The sequence below is a fragment of the Corvus brachyrhynchos genome, unplaced genomic scaffold, assembly GCF_000691975.1.
Source record: "Corvus brachyrhynchos isolate BGI_N302 unplaced genomic scaffold, ASM69197v1 scaffold175, whole genome shotgun sequence".
In the NCBI taxonomy this organism is placed as follows: Eukaryota; Metazoa; Chordata; class Aves; order Passeriformes; family Corvidae; genus Corvus; species Corvus brachyrhynchos.
In genome coordinates, this window is record NW_008238448.1 from 2,064,425 (window position 1) to 2,084,718 (window position 20,294).

The 20,294-nt window shown below is 36.3% G+C and overlaps 1 protein-coding gene across 1 annotated transcript in view; it reads left to right on the top strand.

Moving 5' to 3' along the window:
• The window catches only part of AIMP1 (aminoacyl tRNA synthetase complex interacting multifunctional protein 1), a 32,316-nt gene that overhangs the window by 324 nt on the left and 11,698 nt on the right, over nucleotides 1-20,294 (top strand). The window contains exons 2-4 of the mRNA XM_008635605.2: nucleotides 15,376-15,509; nucleotides 16,272-16,385; nucleotides 18,583-18,741. Of these exons, the coding sequence (XP_008633827.1) occupies nucleotides 15,376-15,509; nucleotides 16,272-16,385; nucleotides 18,583-18,741 (407 nt within the window). The remainder of the gene's footprint in view (nucleotides 1-15,375; nucleotides 15,510-16,271; nucleotides 16,386-18,582; nucleotides 18,742-20,294) is intronic.

Below are 20,294 nucleotides of genomic sequence, written 5' to 3' on the forward strand. Positions count from 1 at the left end.
CAGGGCTAGACGTTCGCTGTAGCTGTAGGGCGGCATTGTAAATTCACATCCCGCGCTTTGCGTGGAGGACGCGCCCGCACGTGAAGTGGTTCATCTCAAATCGGTTGTGTTCCTTTATTCAGCTGTGTCCCTGGAATGAGGGTTTGGAAGCGGCGTAGTGGTGGGCTGTTCAAGAAAATGCTATATTAGCCTGCAAAGTACGTGCACGGAGTATCCACTGACGTTTGCTATTACTTAGGGAAAAGTAGATGCTGCCTCACTTTTGGTTAATTGAATAACGTTCGTTATACTTTGGCATAGACTTGAGTGAAAAACAGAGTATAACTCAAATAAGTATTCGGTCCACTCTCAGTAGAGATACTTACAAGGTTTAACACACAACACGTGTTCTGTGCAGGGATGCGTGCATTGGATCAACAGGGATGAGCTTGTAGTTATGTTGCCACTCCACAGCTCCCTAGCATATGGCAACGCTACTGAAGCACTGTATATATCGGGTATATATCAGTATATATATCTGTATATATCAGTACTGAATATATCAGGTAGTGTTATACCTGAGGCTCATCAGTAAGTGGTTTTGAACTGGGTTTGGCATCTGGCAAAATAAAGACAATGCTACTGCAAACTAAGTAATACCTGCATTTCTTGCTCTTTCTTTTTAACTCAGAGATTGTTGTTTTCTTTTAAGTGAACTCATTGCTTTTCACAAATAGTTCTGGGATTCAGGATACTTGCATGAAATCTGTATTAAGTTGAGGCAGTGTTGTATATTTTTAGGTAGCCTCAAGGGTCATTGCTTGTCAATACAGCTTCATCATAATATATTCTCTCCACCTTGTCACATGTTAGCAATATATTCTTGTTGCAGTAATTTTGACTTACGAGATTTTTAAGCAATATATTTGTGAGTTGCTTTGATGTTTTAGCAACACTGAATCCTGAAGGTACAAGATGTTGAAGACAGAAATTATTCTTAAAGCTATCTTCAGCAAATTTATGCTCTGGAATGTCTCTTTCCTGTTGTAACTTTGTGCATATTTTCCATACATTGCTATAGGTATCTTTGTTTATTTTACACCTTTAAATGTAAAGAGAGAAGGAAACAACTTCTCATTCTCCAGACTGAAAGCAGTGGATTGTGTGGAAAAAATGGTATCAAATGAAAAAAGGTATTTGCTAAAAAAATTTGTGCAAATCTGAAAATAGTCCATCAGATTGGAATAATAGGACTCGAGATGCCTAGAGCCTTGAAAACTTGATGCTTCTGTTCATGAAGCATATTTGAGTGGGAAAACAATCTAAAAAATAAGTTTAATGCAGAAAGGTACGATGATACAGCTTTGATATAATTCTAATTTAGTATGAATTTAGTAGTGGCAAGTTAACCTAGGGCCTCTATCAAAGGAGGGCTAAGCAGTCTGTGGATTTTTCTTAATCCTTTTGATTTAGGAGATACTGTCTGTAATGGCTTTTCTCCTAAATATATTTGACTGAAGTCTGCTTAATATGTCATTGTCATTTCAGTTAGTTGTGTTATCCAAGACTAGGAATTAAGTTAATTATATGCCGTGATGGGGGGAAGCAAGCAACCCCCTGGGACTTCTTATGCTTTGCAAAATCCTTTAAATCAAATCACAGCATTTTCTTAAAATGATTTTTGAAAGTCAAAAATTTATGCATTCTAGTCTACTAGAGTCTTTAACTTTCTACTACTGATCTGCAAGTTTCACAATATTATGTTTTCCTGAAAAGAAAGCCATAAGATACCCTGTAATGCTCCATCCTGCAAGATGTATTGGTGGCACAGCTCCCTTTACTTTCTCTCAATTCTTTCTAAAGTTGCCTGCTTAATATCCTTGGTGAAATCACATTTGTGCAGGACAGGGTCCTAATTTAGAGAATGTTGAAATATATATACTTGACTATAGTTTATCACTGAAATTTCATGCTATGTGCTTGATACACTGAATTACTTATTTGATACATTGTTACAATAATTTTCTGGGTGTTCCAACTTATCTCTTAATCTTTCCTTTGTTTTTGTTTCCTAAACTTCACTGAGACCTTGTTTGCAATTTTGGGGGTTGGGCTGTGTGTTCTTGTTTCTTAATTCAGGACTAAAGTAGAAAGTTAAAAACTTTGATTCTATATTAGACTGTAACACACTGAGATACAGTACACTTATTTCAGTTAGCAGGAAGCTTTAAAAACAGTTTCTGGAAATATCGTAAACATGCCTCAAAGTATTTCTGTACTTTTATTACCCAGCACATTTTATACTGTGGAACTGTGATGCTTTGAATTATGAGATCATGAGAGATAACATAAGGTAATAATCAACTGCAATGATTTGTGTTTTCTTTCTGAATCTGTAAACCACTTCTAAAATTGTTGCTCTATGTAAATTTACTAATTGCCAGTAGAGCCAAATCAGAAAAATATTGGTTTCTCAGCTTCCCTGCCCTTTCCACATTAAAGTAGAATAAATAATTTTATGTCATGTTAGTCTGAGAAAGCTTGACATCAGACTGAAGGGTGGATCTTGAATTGACAAGAAAAAACACATATTGAGATGCAAAATACAAGATAAATGTTATCCAAGGCCAAGAATGAAAAGAAGACTTGAGTTCTTGTATGCCTGCAAATCCCACCTACTTTATAAGTCCCCATGAACAAACTTGGGAAATACCTTTGTAATGAAAATAACATAAAACAGTTGTCATTAGAAGGATTAGTCACGTGTGCAGAAAGACAAATCTGGTATCGGCCATAATATTTTTTAACTTTCCTGATTATGATCTGATTGCTTTATGTCACAGCTATTAATTCATGTTTGTCTCTTCTAAGGGAGTGTTACCTAAAACCTAAAGAAGGTCAAATACTAGCCAACATAGATAAAACTGAGGAGTCAGCACAGAGGACAGCTGATAGGAGCATCATGTGAGCAAAGCAAACAGCACCTCTTGCTTCTTGTAGTGATAGGAGTTAAATGAAGTCAGTCCAGCAGAGACCCCCAGAAACCCATGTGTTCTTCTGAACAGTTACCTGCATGGTTCTTACCTTTACCAAGAAACATTTCTGCTGTTAGATTTCCTGTCATACTGGGGGTGGGGGGAAATCAGTGTTTATTTTTTGTTTCCATGGTTACATTAGTATTAAACAGCAGGGGGAGGAAAGAGGTCTCTGATGGCTTTTTTCCCTCCAGTGTGATGGAAGCCATACTTACTCGTAATTAAATATAGTTTACAAAAGACTTGGATACGTCTCAAAGTAGCCTCCTGCTGTCTTTTTTTCTATTAATATTTTGTAATATTTAATGTTATATTATTTTGTGCTTGGGGAAAAGTGCTTTCTTTAAAAAAAAAATTCCTTCAAGGAAAATCTTAAAGTGACTCCAGATCAGTAAGTCATCAGCTGAACAATTTTTTCTCTTGGAAGACAAAACAATGCAGTGCTGTCTGCCTTATGATGTTAGAGGTTAGTTTATTCAGAGTGAGTGTAAATTGAATACATTGGTATTTTACTTCACAGGTGGTTTCTTTATCCTGCTTTCACACTTAGCAAATCTTTGATGTGTATTATGTTGTCCCAAATAAATACACTTGAATATGTGGAAATATCACAGAAGGGTAGGTTTTACTGCATGGTTTTTAAAGTTAAATAAAACACAGGCATGTAAAAGACAGAAATGTGATTGGGTTTTTAACACTGGGTGTTACAAGAAAACCTTAGCAGAAAAGGAGCAAAAGATCTTCTCATCTATTATAACTTAATCGCTTCTGACAGTTGTTTGCCTAGCCTGTTTTTAAAACCTTCCAGTGATGGATATTCCACAGCCTCCAAAGCCAGCCTGTTCAGTCTATTACTCTTACTTGAAAGTTTTCCAGAACTTAAATCTTGCTTTCTTTTTCATGTCTGCATCAGACCTGGTGAACAGTTTAGTCCCATGCTCGTACCAACTTGCTTTCTCTTTGAAGAACAAGACTAGGTCTCCCATTTATCTTGTCTTCTATAGACTAAACAACTGCACTTCTTTCAAGCTTTTTGATCTTCTTTGAAGTGTTTTGAAAAAGTTGAGAGACAGGAAAGGGGAATCTGGACAAAGGCAAATCTCTGTGCCAGTTGTAGGGGTCTTGAGTATATATGAGTTCAACGTGAGTATTGCTCGGGCAGCCTCTTGAGCAGCTGAGGTGGTTTGCCTATAATAAAATGTGGCTGGTCAGGCCTTTCCTGTCTTGCTTCTCCTTATATCCTGTGTCCCTCACACTTGTTTTCTAGAGAAAGTAGAAGTTTGAACTTTTTTTTTTTCTTTACACTGGAGCAGACAGGCGTGGCAGGGTAATAGACTCCCAGGTGAGAAGTCATTCTCTGTAGTTTTTGTGGTGTAGAGTTGTGTTAATTGATTGAGTTATTAATTGCCTTTATGCTTTTTGAGCCATAAAGTTTTCTAATGGTGAAGTCTATAACAAGCATGAAACATATTGCAGGCAGGTATTTTCCTCATGACAATACAGCCCCTGTGGCTCCAGTGTCAGTTTAATAGATAGAACAAGGGAAAGTGGTTTTTTGAGTATAATAAAAATGTGCTAATTTGCTTTGGTAGCTTGATAGCTGCAAATGTTTTGAGATTGTCACCATGTTCATTTGAGTATTCCTAAACTGTCAAACATCCATGTTTATATTTAAATAGGAGAAGTTCCTTGCCTGAGCATGCTCTGTGGTTCTAGGAAATGTTTTTAAATTCAGTCCAGTTAGAAATTTCTAAGCAGTTATAACTGGTTTTAGGCATGGCAATTGCTGTCACTCTTGATTACAAAATTCAGTGTGCCAGATTCCTGTTCTTTCTAGAGGGCAGTTGTTTATGATGCAAATCATGGCCTGCTGCTGGATAATACTCCATAATACCAGGTGATTGGCCAACACACAAAGAAATCAATTTATAGGATTTTTTCTAAATGCCAGGTTTGACTTCCTCCACCCCCACAAAGAAACCATCTTAAAAAGGCATGCCTTTCAGGATTGGCACATGGTGGATGTTTTTGGGCTGGGAGGGACCTTAAAGATCATGCAGTTCCAACCCCCTTGCTATGGTCAGGAATACCTTCCACTAGACAAGGTTGCTCAAAGCCCCTTCCAGTCTGGACTTGAACACTTCCAGGGATGGGGCATCCACAGTTTCACTGGGCAACCTCAACCAGTGCCTCACCACTCTCAATTCTTAAATTCTTATGCAGCTTTATATAAATTAACAGCCCAGAAATTGTTCTTTGACTTCCAGAACTGTAGAGAGGGAAGATTAAACTAGTGCTCATATTAGAAAGCAACATGTACTGTATTTAATCATCATCTGCTAAACACAATTCTTGTAGAACTCATTCTTTCCTCAGAATTCTGAAACGCTGACAGAGATTCTATTCTGGATTAGGGGAAAGTTGAATTCCTGGCAGCTGGTAATGCATTAAACATCATCAAAAATTGCCTCAAGTTAGCACATGTCTTCTTGAGGTAATTTGCTTCAATCTTTTGGCATAAAACTACCTATTATGGAAGACTTCTATTTCCATTTCCTTCTCATCAGGAGCTTTTCCAACATAACTGAGTACGAATTAATAGTGTAAAGCTTAGTCTCTGACTTCAGGACCCTCTCTCGGAAACTATCCATGGCTATTGGATCTGATTTCTATCCCAGAGTGTTTCTCAATTACAGTTTAATATACAGCTTTGTAGTGGTGTCTTGTTTCAGACTCTCAAGATAAGTGGACAGATCATTTCAGCAGCTCATTTGTCCGGGGCAGCTGGGGACTGCTGTTCCCACAGGAGTGCAGGGGCTGGTGCGTGGCATGCGAGAGGCACTGCATTTGGCTTGCTGGCAGCTGCTGTGGAGGCAAGGCCCCAGGTTCACATCTGTGCTAGTCCTACCTTAAGGTTTGAAACCTGTGTCAAGGGCTCTAATAATTGGTAACAGTCACACGCTAAGGAAGTCACTGTTGCCAACTAGGATATGACACTGAATTGTACCCCAGGGAAATTAATCTTTTCTTAGAGGTTCAGTTACCCTTGCTGCATCACAGTGGTAAGTAATTTCGCATCCAAGTGACCCTGTATAAAATAATGCTCATGATAAGAACTAGGCACACACAGATCTTTTCTTTTTCCTTTGCATTTTACTGAAAACTTACCTGCGAATTAACACTTCTGAAGACGTTAAACCAACATATTTTAATTGAAAATACTGATTTAAAAATTATTGGATTTTTAATAGAGGAATTTGGAACACAGCAAAATTAGACTTTAGCTAAACTTGTCTTAAAACTTCTTTTGTTTCTGTAGTTTGAATCCATAAATGAAAAATGGCTATTCCCCAAAAGCTGCTTGGAGGATTCTTCTGTCAGAGACTATCAGTCTTAATAGCTGACATCAGCCCTCTCAACATCCAAGATGAGTGCACAGGGAGTTTGTTTGCTTTAGTGAATTTTTTTTTCCCCACTCCACAGATCAGTATGAAAAGAGGGGAAATAATTTTCATCCTAGAAGTTTTGAAAGCTGTGAGCCTCAAGTGCTTCTCGCTACATACAACTACAAAGAAGTGGTAGATGCTGCTGGCACGTGGTTTTGAAGCTACATGAACCTGCTCCTGGCTGCTGAGGATTAGTTGTCAACCCACTTTAGATACAAAAGTTCATTTAGACTTTTCACTCCACAGCTGAATAAATAATTTTCTCTGCACAGGGTTAGTTTGTATCTTTATAGGTTTTCATTAAAATACCATCCTATTCTATTACGTGAGTAAATTCAGCATTGGAAAGTACGGTTATTTGTGATGTGTGGGGGGGAGGGATTTTTTTCTGTGTAAATAAGGTGCTGCAGGCTCAAAGTTCATCAAGATCTGCTTTTCCCCTGAAAATTTTGTTTGGCAGTTTTGTTGCTCCCCGTTAAAAGATGTTTGCCATTATTCTTGCATTGGTTACACACAAACATGTGCACACAAACACGCACATTTTCAGGTTTTTTCTTCAGCTTTTATTTGGCCCACATAAAGAGCACCTAAAGTTTCTGCCTCGGTAAATACCAGCAGTTGCTAACGTGTCTGAAGTTAGAGGACACTGATTTCTTTCGCAATACATCTGCATGAGGTCTGCTCAGTGCTTTTGTGTGTAAATAATGGTTCTTTTTAACCTGAGCACTTGTTTAAATTGAATGGTTAAATCCTGTTTTCCTTTAGCTGTGCTTCGAGATACTACTTTCACAAGTAGAAAAGATGATACTAATGTAAAAGTAATACATTTCAAGATTCTTTTTTAACACACTTGGACTATGTAAGATAACTAGCAGACAGGTTTCAGATATTAAGAGCATTATGAATTGAAATGGAGCAGGGGGATCAATGTTCCTGTGAACTACCTAACCAATACTATTATTATGCAGACTATTGCAGACATAAAATGTATTAATGGTATTCTTATTCTTTCTTTCCCTTTCTATAACTGCTGTACTTGCTGTAAATTAAGGAAGTAGTGTTAATGTTCACTTTTTTAGGATAAAGTTGCAAAAATCAATAAAATGCCTAAGGAACTGTTCTACTTGACATCAGCAGGTAGATTTCAGTGCAATTCTGATTCTTCTATCTGATTTATGAGTAGTTTATTCTGTAGCTACAACAGTAATCTAAAGCTTTCACTTTACTTTTCCAGTAAAACCCCAGAGGGTGAACCACAGTACAGATTCTTCGAGTTCTTGTGGCATATGCTGACCTTGCAGACTTGTCCAGATGCAGCTGAGTCCTCTTAAATTTCTGAATTTATAGGCATATGTGTGTGTCTGTAATTGTAAAGTTCATCACCTGTCAGGGAAGTTTTGTGGGGATACTTTGAGACATGAATAGCAAATACTTAATATATGTATTTTTATTTGTATATGCACACACATCTGTATATAACCACTGGATACACTGTGATTTGGTAATTTAAGCTTTTAAACGCATAAAAAACCCCAACAAAATGAAAGAAAAACAAAAAACCCTACAAAAAACTTGTCAGTTTTTGATGTAAACTTTCTGTTCTAAAGAACTGGATGTGTTTTGGGTTTGGAAATCGGTGATTACAGTCAAAGAGACGAGGCAGGATGTCGTGGGCGTTGCATCTTTTCAGTCATGGGATTTATTGTGGGAATTTCTTGTGCACGCGGTGATCATTTACTGAAAGATTTTGATAGTATTATTAAAATATTAATGCAGTGGGATTCGATGGATAAACATTGCTGAAACACACATAAGGCTGTCCAACTGTTCTGGCATGTGAGCTGCTACTTAAACTGCAGACTGCACTACAAAGCACAACCAGATGAATCTCTCCGGCACTTGAAGGGACCTGGCAGATGCTGTGGGTGTGGAACCTGGTGAGACTTCAGTCAAGTGGTGCAAAGAAATTGCTTTCCTTGAGTCCTGTTGTGAGCCATCCTTGGCTGTTGAATTACCGGGCAGACTTCTCAGATTAATAAATTAAGGTGTAAATTTTGTTACAGACCGCATTCAAATACTTAACTGCTGTCTTAACCCGAACAGAAATCCTGAAGGGTAGTCATGTCTCTGCTTTGTTTAGTCCTTGGAGTGTCTGCTCTGAGGTGGGAAAGAACATGAAGTTGATTCAGGATTGGACTGAGGCAAGCATTAGTAGAAACTTCTCTTTTTCTCTTCTCCCTGAATAGACATTTAGCACAAGTCACATCAGGGATGTGAATGAAACTGCGAGTACTCTTAACCTTTTGAGTGTTGCAGCTGTAGCGTGCTAAGGTATGATGCAGTTAATTAATACAATGTGGCATTTGCTAAAGTCTTGAAATGCAAATTGAACAAAATACTAAAATGATTTTTACTTCTGACTGTTGAGTTTCTAATGATCTCTATGGTATCAATCGAAGGCATCCATTTTAATGCAAATTAAGCCAGTCAACTTCATGCTTTTACTCTATTTGTTGTAATGTATGCCTGTCTTACTTCCTCATTCGTTGCTTCTCATAGATTTGATTTTTGTCTGTCTCATTAATGCTATGACTTGCTTGTAGCTTTGGTACATTGTTCCCTTCCAAGGCAGACTTGTCTTCATGTTTAAAAATAGTCATTACTAAGTAACTTCTCTTGCCTCAAAATTGGTACCAGTGGATGGGCCTTTTGTTGTGTGATGTTCCATCACATGTTTAAAAAATCTCTTTCGTGCCGCAGTGTTTTTCAATATGAAAAAGTTCAGTTTTCTGTGTTTTTACTATTTACAGCCATTTAAAATAGGGAGGGGTAGGCTCTTAGGACTACTAAAAGGACCTGTCTGCAGCTGGGATTGAGCCTGATTTATCTGGCAGCCAGAAGGTTTGGACTGTAGTCTCCAGAGCTGGCAAATCATTCCATAGAGCTGACATTGCTACTTGGATGGACTGTGTTAGACATTTTGGGTGTTTGAAAATCTGTAAAGCAAATATTCTGACTTTCTCAGTGCCAAAGATGTGCATTGAAATAACATATGGTGAAAACGAGCAACTTTTCCTACTACTTTGGTACTTGGCAGATTCCTTTCAATACTGTCTACATGGAAGGGTATAGATAATGAATACATAATAAATTGTATTTAAGAGCTAAAAGAAAAGAAAATCGGGTTGTTCAACTGTTTAAAGCCCCAGTTACAGCAATCACTTTTTCGGGAGAAAGGAAGACAAGAGTTCTGATGTCTTTCTGCAGTTAGGAATCTCTAAAGCTGCACTGCCATGCTTTGTAACACCCTTTTACATTTTAGGTTGTAATTTCTTTTTGCTCATATTAAAAAGACTATTCTTTTTTTAGAAAATTACAAGGGTAGTAGTTAAAATTTCATTTGATCTTTTATAGTGCCCAAATTTCTAGTACCTAGCAGGGAATCACTGGTCTAGTACTGAGAGTCAAAAATCAGGTTCCATGATGATTCATTTGATAATTTCTAGATTTTGACTTTTTATACTGCCATCTACCAATATTGCTGAAATTTTGAAAAAAAAAAAATACAGTTGTGGTTTGGGCGTTTTGGGTTTTTTTGGGGGGGGGGGTTGTTTGTTGTTTTGGTTTGGGTTTTTTTTTTTTATATTTTTAATTTTTATGGGTTGTCTTCATTTCCTTTGGGGGGATTTTTGTATGTTTTCTGGGGTTTTTTTGTTTTGTGAGTTTTTTTTTGGCTAGGTATTTTTGTTCAGCTGTTTTTTTTTTTTTTTTAATTTTGTTGTTGCTTTTCAAGTGTTTGCCATTGTTCTGCCAAAAATGTTTTGACAGGTTTCCTTTGCTGTATGTAGAGAGGGACCTGTGTGAGCATCTGCATTTTGAATACTTACACATATTTGCTTAAGGTCTTGGACCATATTTTTAGATGTGTGAACTTTCTGCTATTCAGGAAGCATACATTCTTCCTTTACAGAGCTAACAATAAACTTAATTCTGAAAGAGACGTGAGCTGGTAGTTAAATCTTAACTGATAATGTGCATGCCTCAAATGTGCTTGAAGTGATATTTAAGTGTAAGTGCACTATGTCTTCTTTGCTCTGTTGTAGCAAGGAAACTGTGGGTTTAACAGTAATGCAGTGCAAAAGTATCTAATACTTAGAATACTTCTGTCTTATTTCTCAGCATTACACTGTTTGTTATTGATACTTTTGCCTGTTTTTATATGGGTTTAAAAGTCATATTTTTTGAAACTGTTTGTGAACATCTCCATATCTGACTTTTTTTTTGATAGAGTAATTTTTTTTTTAATGGAGGAATTTTTTTTTAATTGAGGAATTATATTTTTCCACAGATAAAACTGTGGAAAACCTGCATTTCCAATAAGTAAATCTGATTATTTTCTGTCTATTGAAGCCTGGAATCACGTGATCTTTTAGAATTGCATTTCCTGAGAAGGAATATTTGGGTGTAAAAGCCATGATTGTGTTTTACAATGTATGACAGGTATAAAACCAGTGAAATACCCAATCTTTTGTGGTAGTGATAGGTATAAGTGCATGAAATGTACTAAATATACCTGATTTCCAAAATGTCCTAGCAATAAAACTATTTAATTGGAAATTTGTAATGAAGTGTTTTCGGCTGTTGCTTCCCTAACACAAATTGGGAACTGCTGCTGATTTTCTTTGCTTTACTTAGAATGAAGTGTGGGGATGATGGAGTCAAAACTAAGATTTGATTGCAAAACTAATTAGTTGTAGCTCTCCTATGTTTTGGTTTGGGGTTTTTTATGTAGTTTTAATTTTTGAGGTTTGAAAACTACCCCTTAAGTTTTTCTACCAAAAATGTGAAATTGTTAAATCAGGTATTCTAAATCTTAGCCAAAGATGCTGACAGCATCAGGTCTAGAATACCTTATCAGAAGTTAGGAGAAACTGTTAAGAGAGAATTGACTTTTAAAACATGGATCTCAATTCTCCAAGATGATAAAAAGTGGGATGAGTTACAAGAGTTGCCTAGTTGCAGTGATACTTCAGTTCAGCCAAAGAAAACATACCAGTCTGCTTTCTTCTGTTTTGACCTGCTAACTGTTGTTCCTTACCTTGCAGAATAAGAAGGTGTGATGTGAGATTCTCAAATCTGATTCACTGTATCCTCACAGTTCACAGAAGTGCAAAGCATAGGAAAGCAGAATCTGGCAAGCAGCTGGCACGTTCTGTTAGGTTTATGGGTTTTTGTAAGATTGTTTGCCAGAAATGACCATACTCTGAAAAGATGCTCAGATAGAAGTCTCTGAACACACTTCTTGCAGAAGCAAAGTGATTGCTGGTACTTGGTGTTTTACAGAAGGTAGAATACTTTGCCATACAAGTTTGCCACAATCTCACAAAGGAAGAAAAAGAGTTTAATTAGAGATCTGCTTAAGATTTAAGACCAAAAGCTTAGGAAGAGAAATTAACATTAAGTATTTTTCTATAGTTTGAATTACTGAACTTTGGTTAGCATTGGAGAAATTGCCTTTGTGTTGTTGGTAACTTTTAGAATAAGCCACTGGTTCTGTTACATTTGAACAGATCATCTTAATTGAAAAGCCAATATGTCCTTTTGCAGATCTTTATTTTTTCCCTCTAGTGAGAAAATAAAATCTTAGGTCTTGGTTGGCAGCCACTCATTAACATACCGTAAACATATGGCTCACAGAGAATGCCACCTGGGCCATTTGTGATTGTTACCTGCTCTTTGTTAAAGATGAATAGGATTAGCTTTGCCGTAGGAATACTTGATTCCTCCATGGCGAGCACAGAGCAAAGAGCAGTGATGGGTGGGAGGAAAGGTCCGTGCAGAGGAGGATGCTGCCCAGGTGTGGTGACCTGTCAAAGTTTACCCTCTTATTATGAAGGAATTAATGTGTAAGTGGGAGAGGAAGAGAGGAGGAGGCAGCACTTGTGGTTAAATCTCCTGCAGTTATAATCTTCGTGTGTTGGTATTAGCAAAGCATTGCATGAAAAAGATGAGAACTTCAAAGTACTGAGCTTTTTGAAACTTCCTGGAAAAAAAACTGCTCAGAGCTAATTATTTTAGGTTTTAGGAGTCAGTTGTGTTCAGATTTCAGGTGTTGCTTTTCATTTTGCTTGTTTGTTTGTGGTTTTGGTTTTTCTGTTTAATGATTGCTTTTCCAATAATGGAAAGTAATTGGTTCCATGTTCAGACTATGGATAGATTCCAAAACTAATTTTTAGAGGTTAAGTTTTAAGTTTTGTCATTAATTTTATTGGGATTTTGGCTTTTTCTTGCTTTTAACAATAGACAATATTAATATTGAAGAGTAAGCTACGACCAGGTTTATGTTTTAAGCGTCTTTTGTGTGTGCAGTTTTTGATTTGGATATATTCTAAGGCTGAGACCAATAGGGTAAAGGTTAAAAAATTTTTAAAAAAACCAGAAAAACTGTGAACTTTCATTGTTGCAGTTCTAATTTTTTTTGGATGCGTTTTGTGTTCTATAATAAAGGGTGGATCTTGCTTTTTTTTTTAATGCGCCCTTTTTGGATACAGTTTTATCACTCTGCTGTATGGGTTCCTGTGCTTGTTCCTGCAGCAGTTCACTTCAGCCTGTTGCCTTTTTATATTAGCATCGGAAATACCTATTCCTTTGTGTTATTGTTACAATACTAGCTTTACGGAAATTTATTTGACAAGTGGGAAAATTGTAATCATGTAACTTCATTTCCAGATCTTCAGTTCATTAGCCAACTTGGCTAAAATCTATAAAATGTACCAATTCTATTCACTTTGAAGTTTTAGTAGCATTTCTGTTGTTGTTGGCAACGTTTCCACTGTTAGTATTGTGTTCCCCTGAGAGAATTTGTAGCTTGCAAGAAATCTTACTGGTATGCAGACAGTAATATCCCAGGCTTTGTATTATGCTGTGTTGTGCCATAACAGATTTATGTCTGTTTCTATTTGACATCTTAATTAGTAACTCACTGGAATCACTGTTTTCCTTTTTAAAACTCTCTGTTTTCGGTCTGCCCATGAAAACAAAATTATTTTCTTGTTAGCAGAGGTTAATTTGAATATAAAAATTAATTTAGTTGTCCTGGAGAGATTTTTCTGCTCTTTGCTCTGGGAGAGTTTCTTTCTTTTAAAAGAAAAAAACTATTGTGGATGAGTGGAAGGTGTGATGGCAGTAATACTCTTACACCTCTAAGTGGAACAGTGTGTGTAAAACAGACTTTGATTGTATTGTATTGCAAAGAAGGCAGGATGTTGGTTCATGCATTACATTTGCCAGATACCCCATGCATCATCTGACTATTATGTCTGTCTCTGGCTTTGTGAGTTTTACTTTGGGAACTTTTAAATACACTATTCCCGAACAATTGCAGTTTGTTTCCTGTTTTTTTTTAACTATTATTTATTTACTTATTTATTTAGATATATTGCTGTGGGGATTTGAGTTATTTATAACATAAGATCAGATATAAAATGTGTGTTGATACTTAGAATGCAGTTGAGGCAGTATGTTAACACTGGCATGAGTGTGATTGTATCTGTTTACCTTTCAGTTACTTCTAATCTGTTTTGTCTTCAGCATGACTTTTGCTACATATCCCAACAGGGAATATTTGTATGTTGAAACCAGATTTAGATCACAGTGTTAGAGTATTCTTGGAATAAAATAGGAAGTTTTCTGCCAGTTTGATATGAGAAAAGGCATTTTTGGATTTTGATAAAATTGAGGAGCCAACACGTGCCTGGATTGCCATTTTCTTACCAATTCTTCCCTTTGTTGCAGTTGATGGACAAATCCACAGGTATTAAGTCACCTCGCAGGAATTAAATCACTGTTGCTTGTAAAGATCTTTTCTTCCCACCTGTAAAAAGTTTTCTTGATTTACAGATGAGGCAGCTATTAGTTTGGAAAACTAACTGAACAGATTCTTTCCTCATTTAGATACTGAGAGAGAAAAAGTACTTTCTGCTGCAGATATGAGTGACTGTAACTGTATTTCATCATTCTGTTGCCACTATTTGAGCTCTTGTGTTTAGACACAAATGTTGCTGAGAAGGAAGGTAGGCCAGATTTGGTAGCTTTCAAGAAATAAAGGCTGTACACAAGGCAGAGCTACTTTGTGAAACATTAGTAAATAGTGAATACTATAAAAGAAGGTTAGACAGCATTTATTTGTGCTCTTTGCTGTGTTCCCTGCTTCTTTGTTATCTGTGTGCTGCCCCTTCCATTTCAGTGGATACAAAACTGAACAATCAAAATTGGTGCTAAAATAACTCTGAAGGTGTAAACTTAATAAAAGTTTTTTATATCCATGATAAGTAAAAATACTCATGAATTCTCAGTATGAAAAATAAAACAACAGTACATTCTTAATATATGCACAACTACAATGTATGAAATATTCAGTATATTCTGAATAAATTTATTAGAAAAGTTTGGAAATTTTTGTGGGATGATTCCATTTTCTTCGTCTCCATAAAATCGGTATACACTTAATATATATTTTTTTAGTTAAGCACAGGATACAGTGTTTTCCTGTCCAATCTTTTCCCTTTTATTTCCTCCCCCTTCCCCCTCCCCCCCTCCCCAAATATATTCATACCTTTCCTTCTGAGAAGGTAGATTTATTATTTTTTCTGTTTCGTGAAGGGAGAACACATTTTCTACAGCTGGGAAGAAAAATAGCTTTTCTTCCAAAATGCTTGAAAGCAGCTGTCAAACATCAGATTCTGTTTAACGTTGCTTTTTGTTTAGGCTTTGCATTAAGAGGTGGGAGCCCAGCTTTTCACTTAGCAATGCTTTTTTATTCAGCAACTGATTTGAGAACTGCTTGACGTGGTAAGAGATAACAGTGTTATTGCATTAAGAAGTTATTAATTTTAGGCTGTCTGTTGTTTGTCTAGGTTTTTATCCCGTTTTTTGGTAAAGATGGCAGCCAACAATGCAGTGCTGAACAGACTGGAGCAGAAGGGTGCAGAGGCTGATCAAGTTATTGAGTACCTCAAGCAACAAGTTGCTCTGCTCAAGGAAAAAGCCAGTAAGGATTTACCTATCTTATGCTAAACCTACTAACCAGATGGTTAACAGTAAATGCTCATAGGAGACAATGAGAATATGTGGTGCTCAGCCTTTAAAGTGTGTTTCAAGTTCTCCAAGATAAAACTTGTAACAGTAGCACCACTTCACTGTCCTGTGGTTTGTGGGGGTTTTGGTTTTGGTTTTTTTTTTTTTGTTTGTTTGTTTGTTTGTTTTCGAAGCTGCTTATTCTGATCTAGAAGAGGTATGGATGAGGAAGAATTAGTGACACAAACTATGGAAATTTGATAGGACAGGATTCCATTTGAAGGGAGTAAGGGGAGTTGGAAAGAACACAAGACCGTGCATTATCCTGAGTTTGTTACTGCTTTTTCACAACTATGGCATTCTTTCAAGAGTATCATACCTTCAACTTTGATATTTTGTACTTAACTTCACTGTATCCATGAATTGAGGTGCTGTGTATTACAAACATCATCAAGGTTTTTCTCTAGGTTTCTTGGAGTTTTTTCTTGTGATTCTGTTTAGGGGACTGAGAAGATAGTATATTGAGAGGCAACTTGATTATGTAAGTATTGTAAAAATGGCTATTTCTAACAAAGTAAATAATTACTAAGTATTTCTGATGATACACTCCTTGAAAGTTTTCACTTACGTGCTTTTGGCTCACCATGTTTCACTTTTCTTTAAAAAGAAACCTCTGTGTCCAAAGTGATTGAATGCTAGTTACTGAAACCTGGTTTCTTTAATGTGTCAATTCTAGTCTTGCAGGCATCTCTCCGAGAAGAGAAGAAGCTCCGTGTAGAAAATGCTAAACTGAAGAAAGAAATTGAAGGGCTGAAACAAGAGCTGATTCAGGCTGAAATTCGAAATGGAGGTGGGGAAAAAAGTGCTGTTCTCATACAACATAGATGTAGTTAGCACAAAACTATCTTAATTCTTCTTGATTTTTACCTTTTGTATGTGATTTTATGGTACTTCCTACAAATCCTGGATTTTCCTAGGTTCTGTGCCTATGACAAGTTACTTGATTCCAACTTTTTAATGAGCTGCAGGCCTGACAGATCCATATACCAAACTTAATCAGAAGTGGAACTAGTTCTTTGAATGTTTTTGTTCAGTGCCTTTCATAATAAGCCCCGAACCTCACTGATGACAATAACTCCTTGTAATACCATAGAAATTGCTGCATGTCTAACTCTTCTTGCTGCTTTGAATATTTAATCTGGCATGACTGAAAAATTACTATGGACAAATCAAGCCATAGTGCAAAGTACAGATGGTCAGGGACTTAACTAGGAAAGCTGTGGTAATGTAAAATTAGAAACAGTATGTTCTGAATTTATGATTCTGTGCTTTAGACCAGCCTTCCATTGGACTTCTTTGTTCTTTGCACTCCTCTATGTAGTTCTATTCAGCTTGTACCATCATTATATACTTCATATTAAAAAAGAAAAGAGAAAAACCTCCCCAAAATGGAAGTGTTTCAGATACAGGATGTTGTCTTTTAAAGTCCTCTTCTGCCCTCAACAGTTATTGCTATTTATTCCCATGCTGTCAGTATTGTAATTGTTTAAGATAGTATCTGGATGCTAGCATTCAACTGTACTGAATGTTTTACTGGTAAAACAGCACATTCAGTCTTTAAAAAGATTAACATGTTGTGAATACAGAGAATTATTTTGCTTCTTTGGGCACCAGTAAAGCCTTTTCATGTACTAAACCAAACCATTAGTTACATTTCTCTGTTGTCTGTTAGTCTGCAGCAGTTCTTGACAGGTGTAGGATATTTCACAGAATCTGTTTTGCTTGAGAGAGGTCTCAAGGTATATTGGTCCAAGATGGCAAAGGAAGTGCTTGATGTGCATCTTCCTTTAATTAGCTAGTTCATCTAAGTGGTAGTAGGACTAAATTAATATCTTTTCTTATGAAGGAAATAGATGTTTGTTAGCTTTGAAAGTACTAAGTAGTTGAGCACAGAAATTAGATGGACACAGAAGATCAAAAATATCATGAGATATTTTTTCAAAAATCTGAGAAACAAAGACTTTCCCTAACTAGCAAGCAAGTGGTTGTTGGTAGAACAAATCTCATATTCAAATGATTTTAGAAAGTCGTTTATAAGAATATAATTTGTGCAAATCATTTCTGTGTTGAAGAGGATAGGTATCAAACTAACAAAGTGCAGTTCTTCAGGAAAGTTAATAAATATCTGAAATACAAAACAAAATGTATGCAGAATGGAGAATTCTATAATAGTAACATCAGAAGGATTTATCAGTTGTTAATCATAGAACAGCCTGGATTGAAAGTTCAAAAATCATCTAATCTATCCTTTCTTGGGAAAGGGAGCCTTGATGATACTGTCTAGTGCACTGATGATGCTTACTCACTACAGTTATTGGATTAAAAGCCTTGATGAGATTCTTGAAGAGCAGAATGTAGAAGAGAGGTGATTCGTACACTTTCGTCTGGTAAGATTGATAGTGCAATGTCCAGAATTCTGTATCAGCAGGTTAAAGAGCTATTGAAGGTAATGTGGAGAATTTAGGGAAGGGATGTGCGAAATCAACAGATCATGTTAGGTCTGCAGATAGTTTCATATTATTCAGGCTCAGTTTCTGAAGTTTAATCATAAGAGTTGAGGGATGATCTGAATACTGTATAAAAAGGATTTTGTGCATAACTCATTTATGGAATAGTCTCCAGTATGATGAGCTATAAACTGAAACTAAACAAATGGGAAATAAGGAATTGGTAGAAAAAAATAACTAGATGTTGACATCAACTATAAAAAGAGATGGTATTTGCTTACATATTTTCTGTTATTTAGCACTTTCTCCCATTTAAAAATATGTAGTCAAACACTTCGTTTTAACTGATGATAATAATCATACATAGATTGAGTTCTGAAACGTGTTTTGTAATGTTGTGCTTCACTACTCAGCAGTTGTGGTTTAGGTATATGAAGCAAAATTTTCAGTTCTCTCTGCTTTTTCATTTATGTTGGACACTTAAAAATGTCAGTGTTCAAAGTTCTGGTACTGCCCTAACTTTTGTGGTTTTGATTTTAGTAAAGCAGGTCACAGTTCCTCCTGGTACAACCCTTTCTACAGCTTCATTTTCAGAGGATATTCCACAACCTACAGCAGTTACAGCATCTTCTGGTTCCAAAGATCAAATTCAAGGTGAAGATGAAGAAAAGAAAAAGAAGGAAAAAGTAGAAAAAAAAGGTGCTTCACTTTTCTTATCTGTGATAGACAGTTGAGGTATTTAATTTATGCAAGTGCTTTTGCATGTTTTTGAGCACAGAATAAAAGCTTTCATACAGCTACAGTAGGAAGAGTCATGTGCTAGCTCTTAAATCTTGAAAGTACTTGAAGCTAATGAAGGCTGTCAAGTAAGCTACAGATTCTTCCTTGCATGGGATGCATGCCAAATTCTGTTTAATGTGACTGAACTTCCTCATTCAAAAAACCACCACCAACAAAAAACAAGGCATGTCTGTTGGACACCTGTACTTTCGTGCAAGCGTATCTTGTAACTTAAACCTATGTTTTGCACACATTCTCTAATGCAGATTATTATTAATTTTCTATGAATAGATTTGTACAGGTTTTCAGAATTTGGATATTATGATAGTGCTCTGTCTCTCTTATTTTTCTGGTGAGCTGTACAGAGACTTACAAGCCATTTCATATTTTTTGACGTATTACAGTCTTTGCTGCATTAATATTCCACAGAGCTGTAAACACAAAAGCAGAGGCCACATATCATTCAATTAACTGTTTCCCTCAAGTATTCAGTGGCTACAGAGCAAGTATTCAGTTGGTAAGGAAAAATAATACTTTCTGTATATGATGAGGGGAAGTACAATACAAGTAGCTTAGACTCAGTTAGACAAGCACAGATCACAGAATATTCTGAGTTGAAAAGGGACTCACACGGATCATCAAGTCCACCTCTTAAGGGAATGGCCCATACAGGGATTGAACCCACAAATTCAGTGTTATTAGCACCATGCTCTGACCAACTGAGCTCATCTCATATGGAAAGCAATGGTTGACTTTTGCCTTCCAGTGACTATTTGGAAAAAGGTGAAATAGAGCATGAACATTAAATAGTAGCCCTGAACAGGTTATTTCTGTGGAGTTCAGCATCTGTTGTAGATACTGTATTTAACAGTTGAAGTAACCAATGTGTAAAATTCGGTTTTAAGTCTAGAAATTGATGAAATTATGGAATATCTCAAATACCTTTGCTTTCTGTCCTCTGTGTCATCTGTTTCCTCTCTGTTATTCTCATATTCATTGTTCTACTTCATGCAAATCTCATCTGTGTGATTTCTCTGGGTATTGATTCTGGACTGACTCTGACACTGGCCAAAGGAGAGCATTTTTCTCCTTAGCGTGTGGCATTGAAATGGATATTTTCTATGTATCTGTATATATGCACCATGTACACATTTGCTGTGTTCTCTTTTGATGAAAGACTTCATTTCTCTTGTAGAGAAATGTCATGGAGAGCAGTGTGGAATGACACCAAGGATAAACATGGCAGGACTTTCAAATGATTTTAGATATTATATGTCAGCTATTTGGATTGGGATTTTTTTTTCCAGTTTCTCTTACATTATTGTATATATGACTGATTTTATTAATCTAATTGTCAATTACATTAAAAACCCCAGTCGTAATCACTAGAGCTTTTCATTCATCATAAATGAGCTGAAATATTTTTGAAGAGCTGTTGCTTACATTAAAAAAATACTGCCTTTTTATTATTG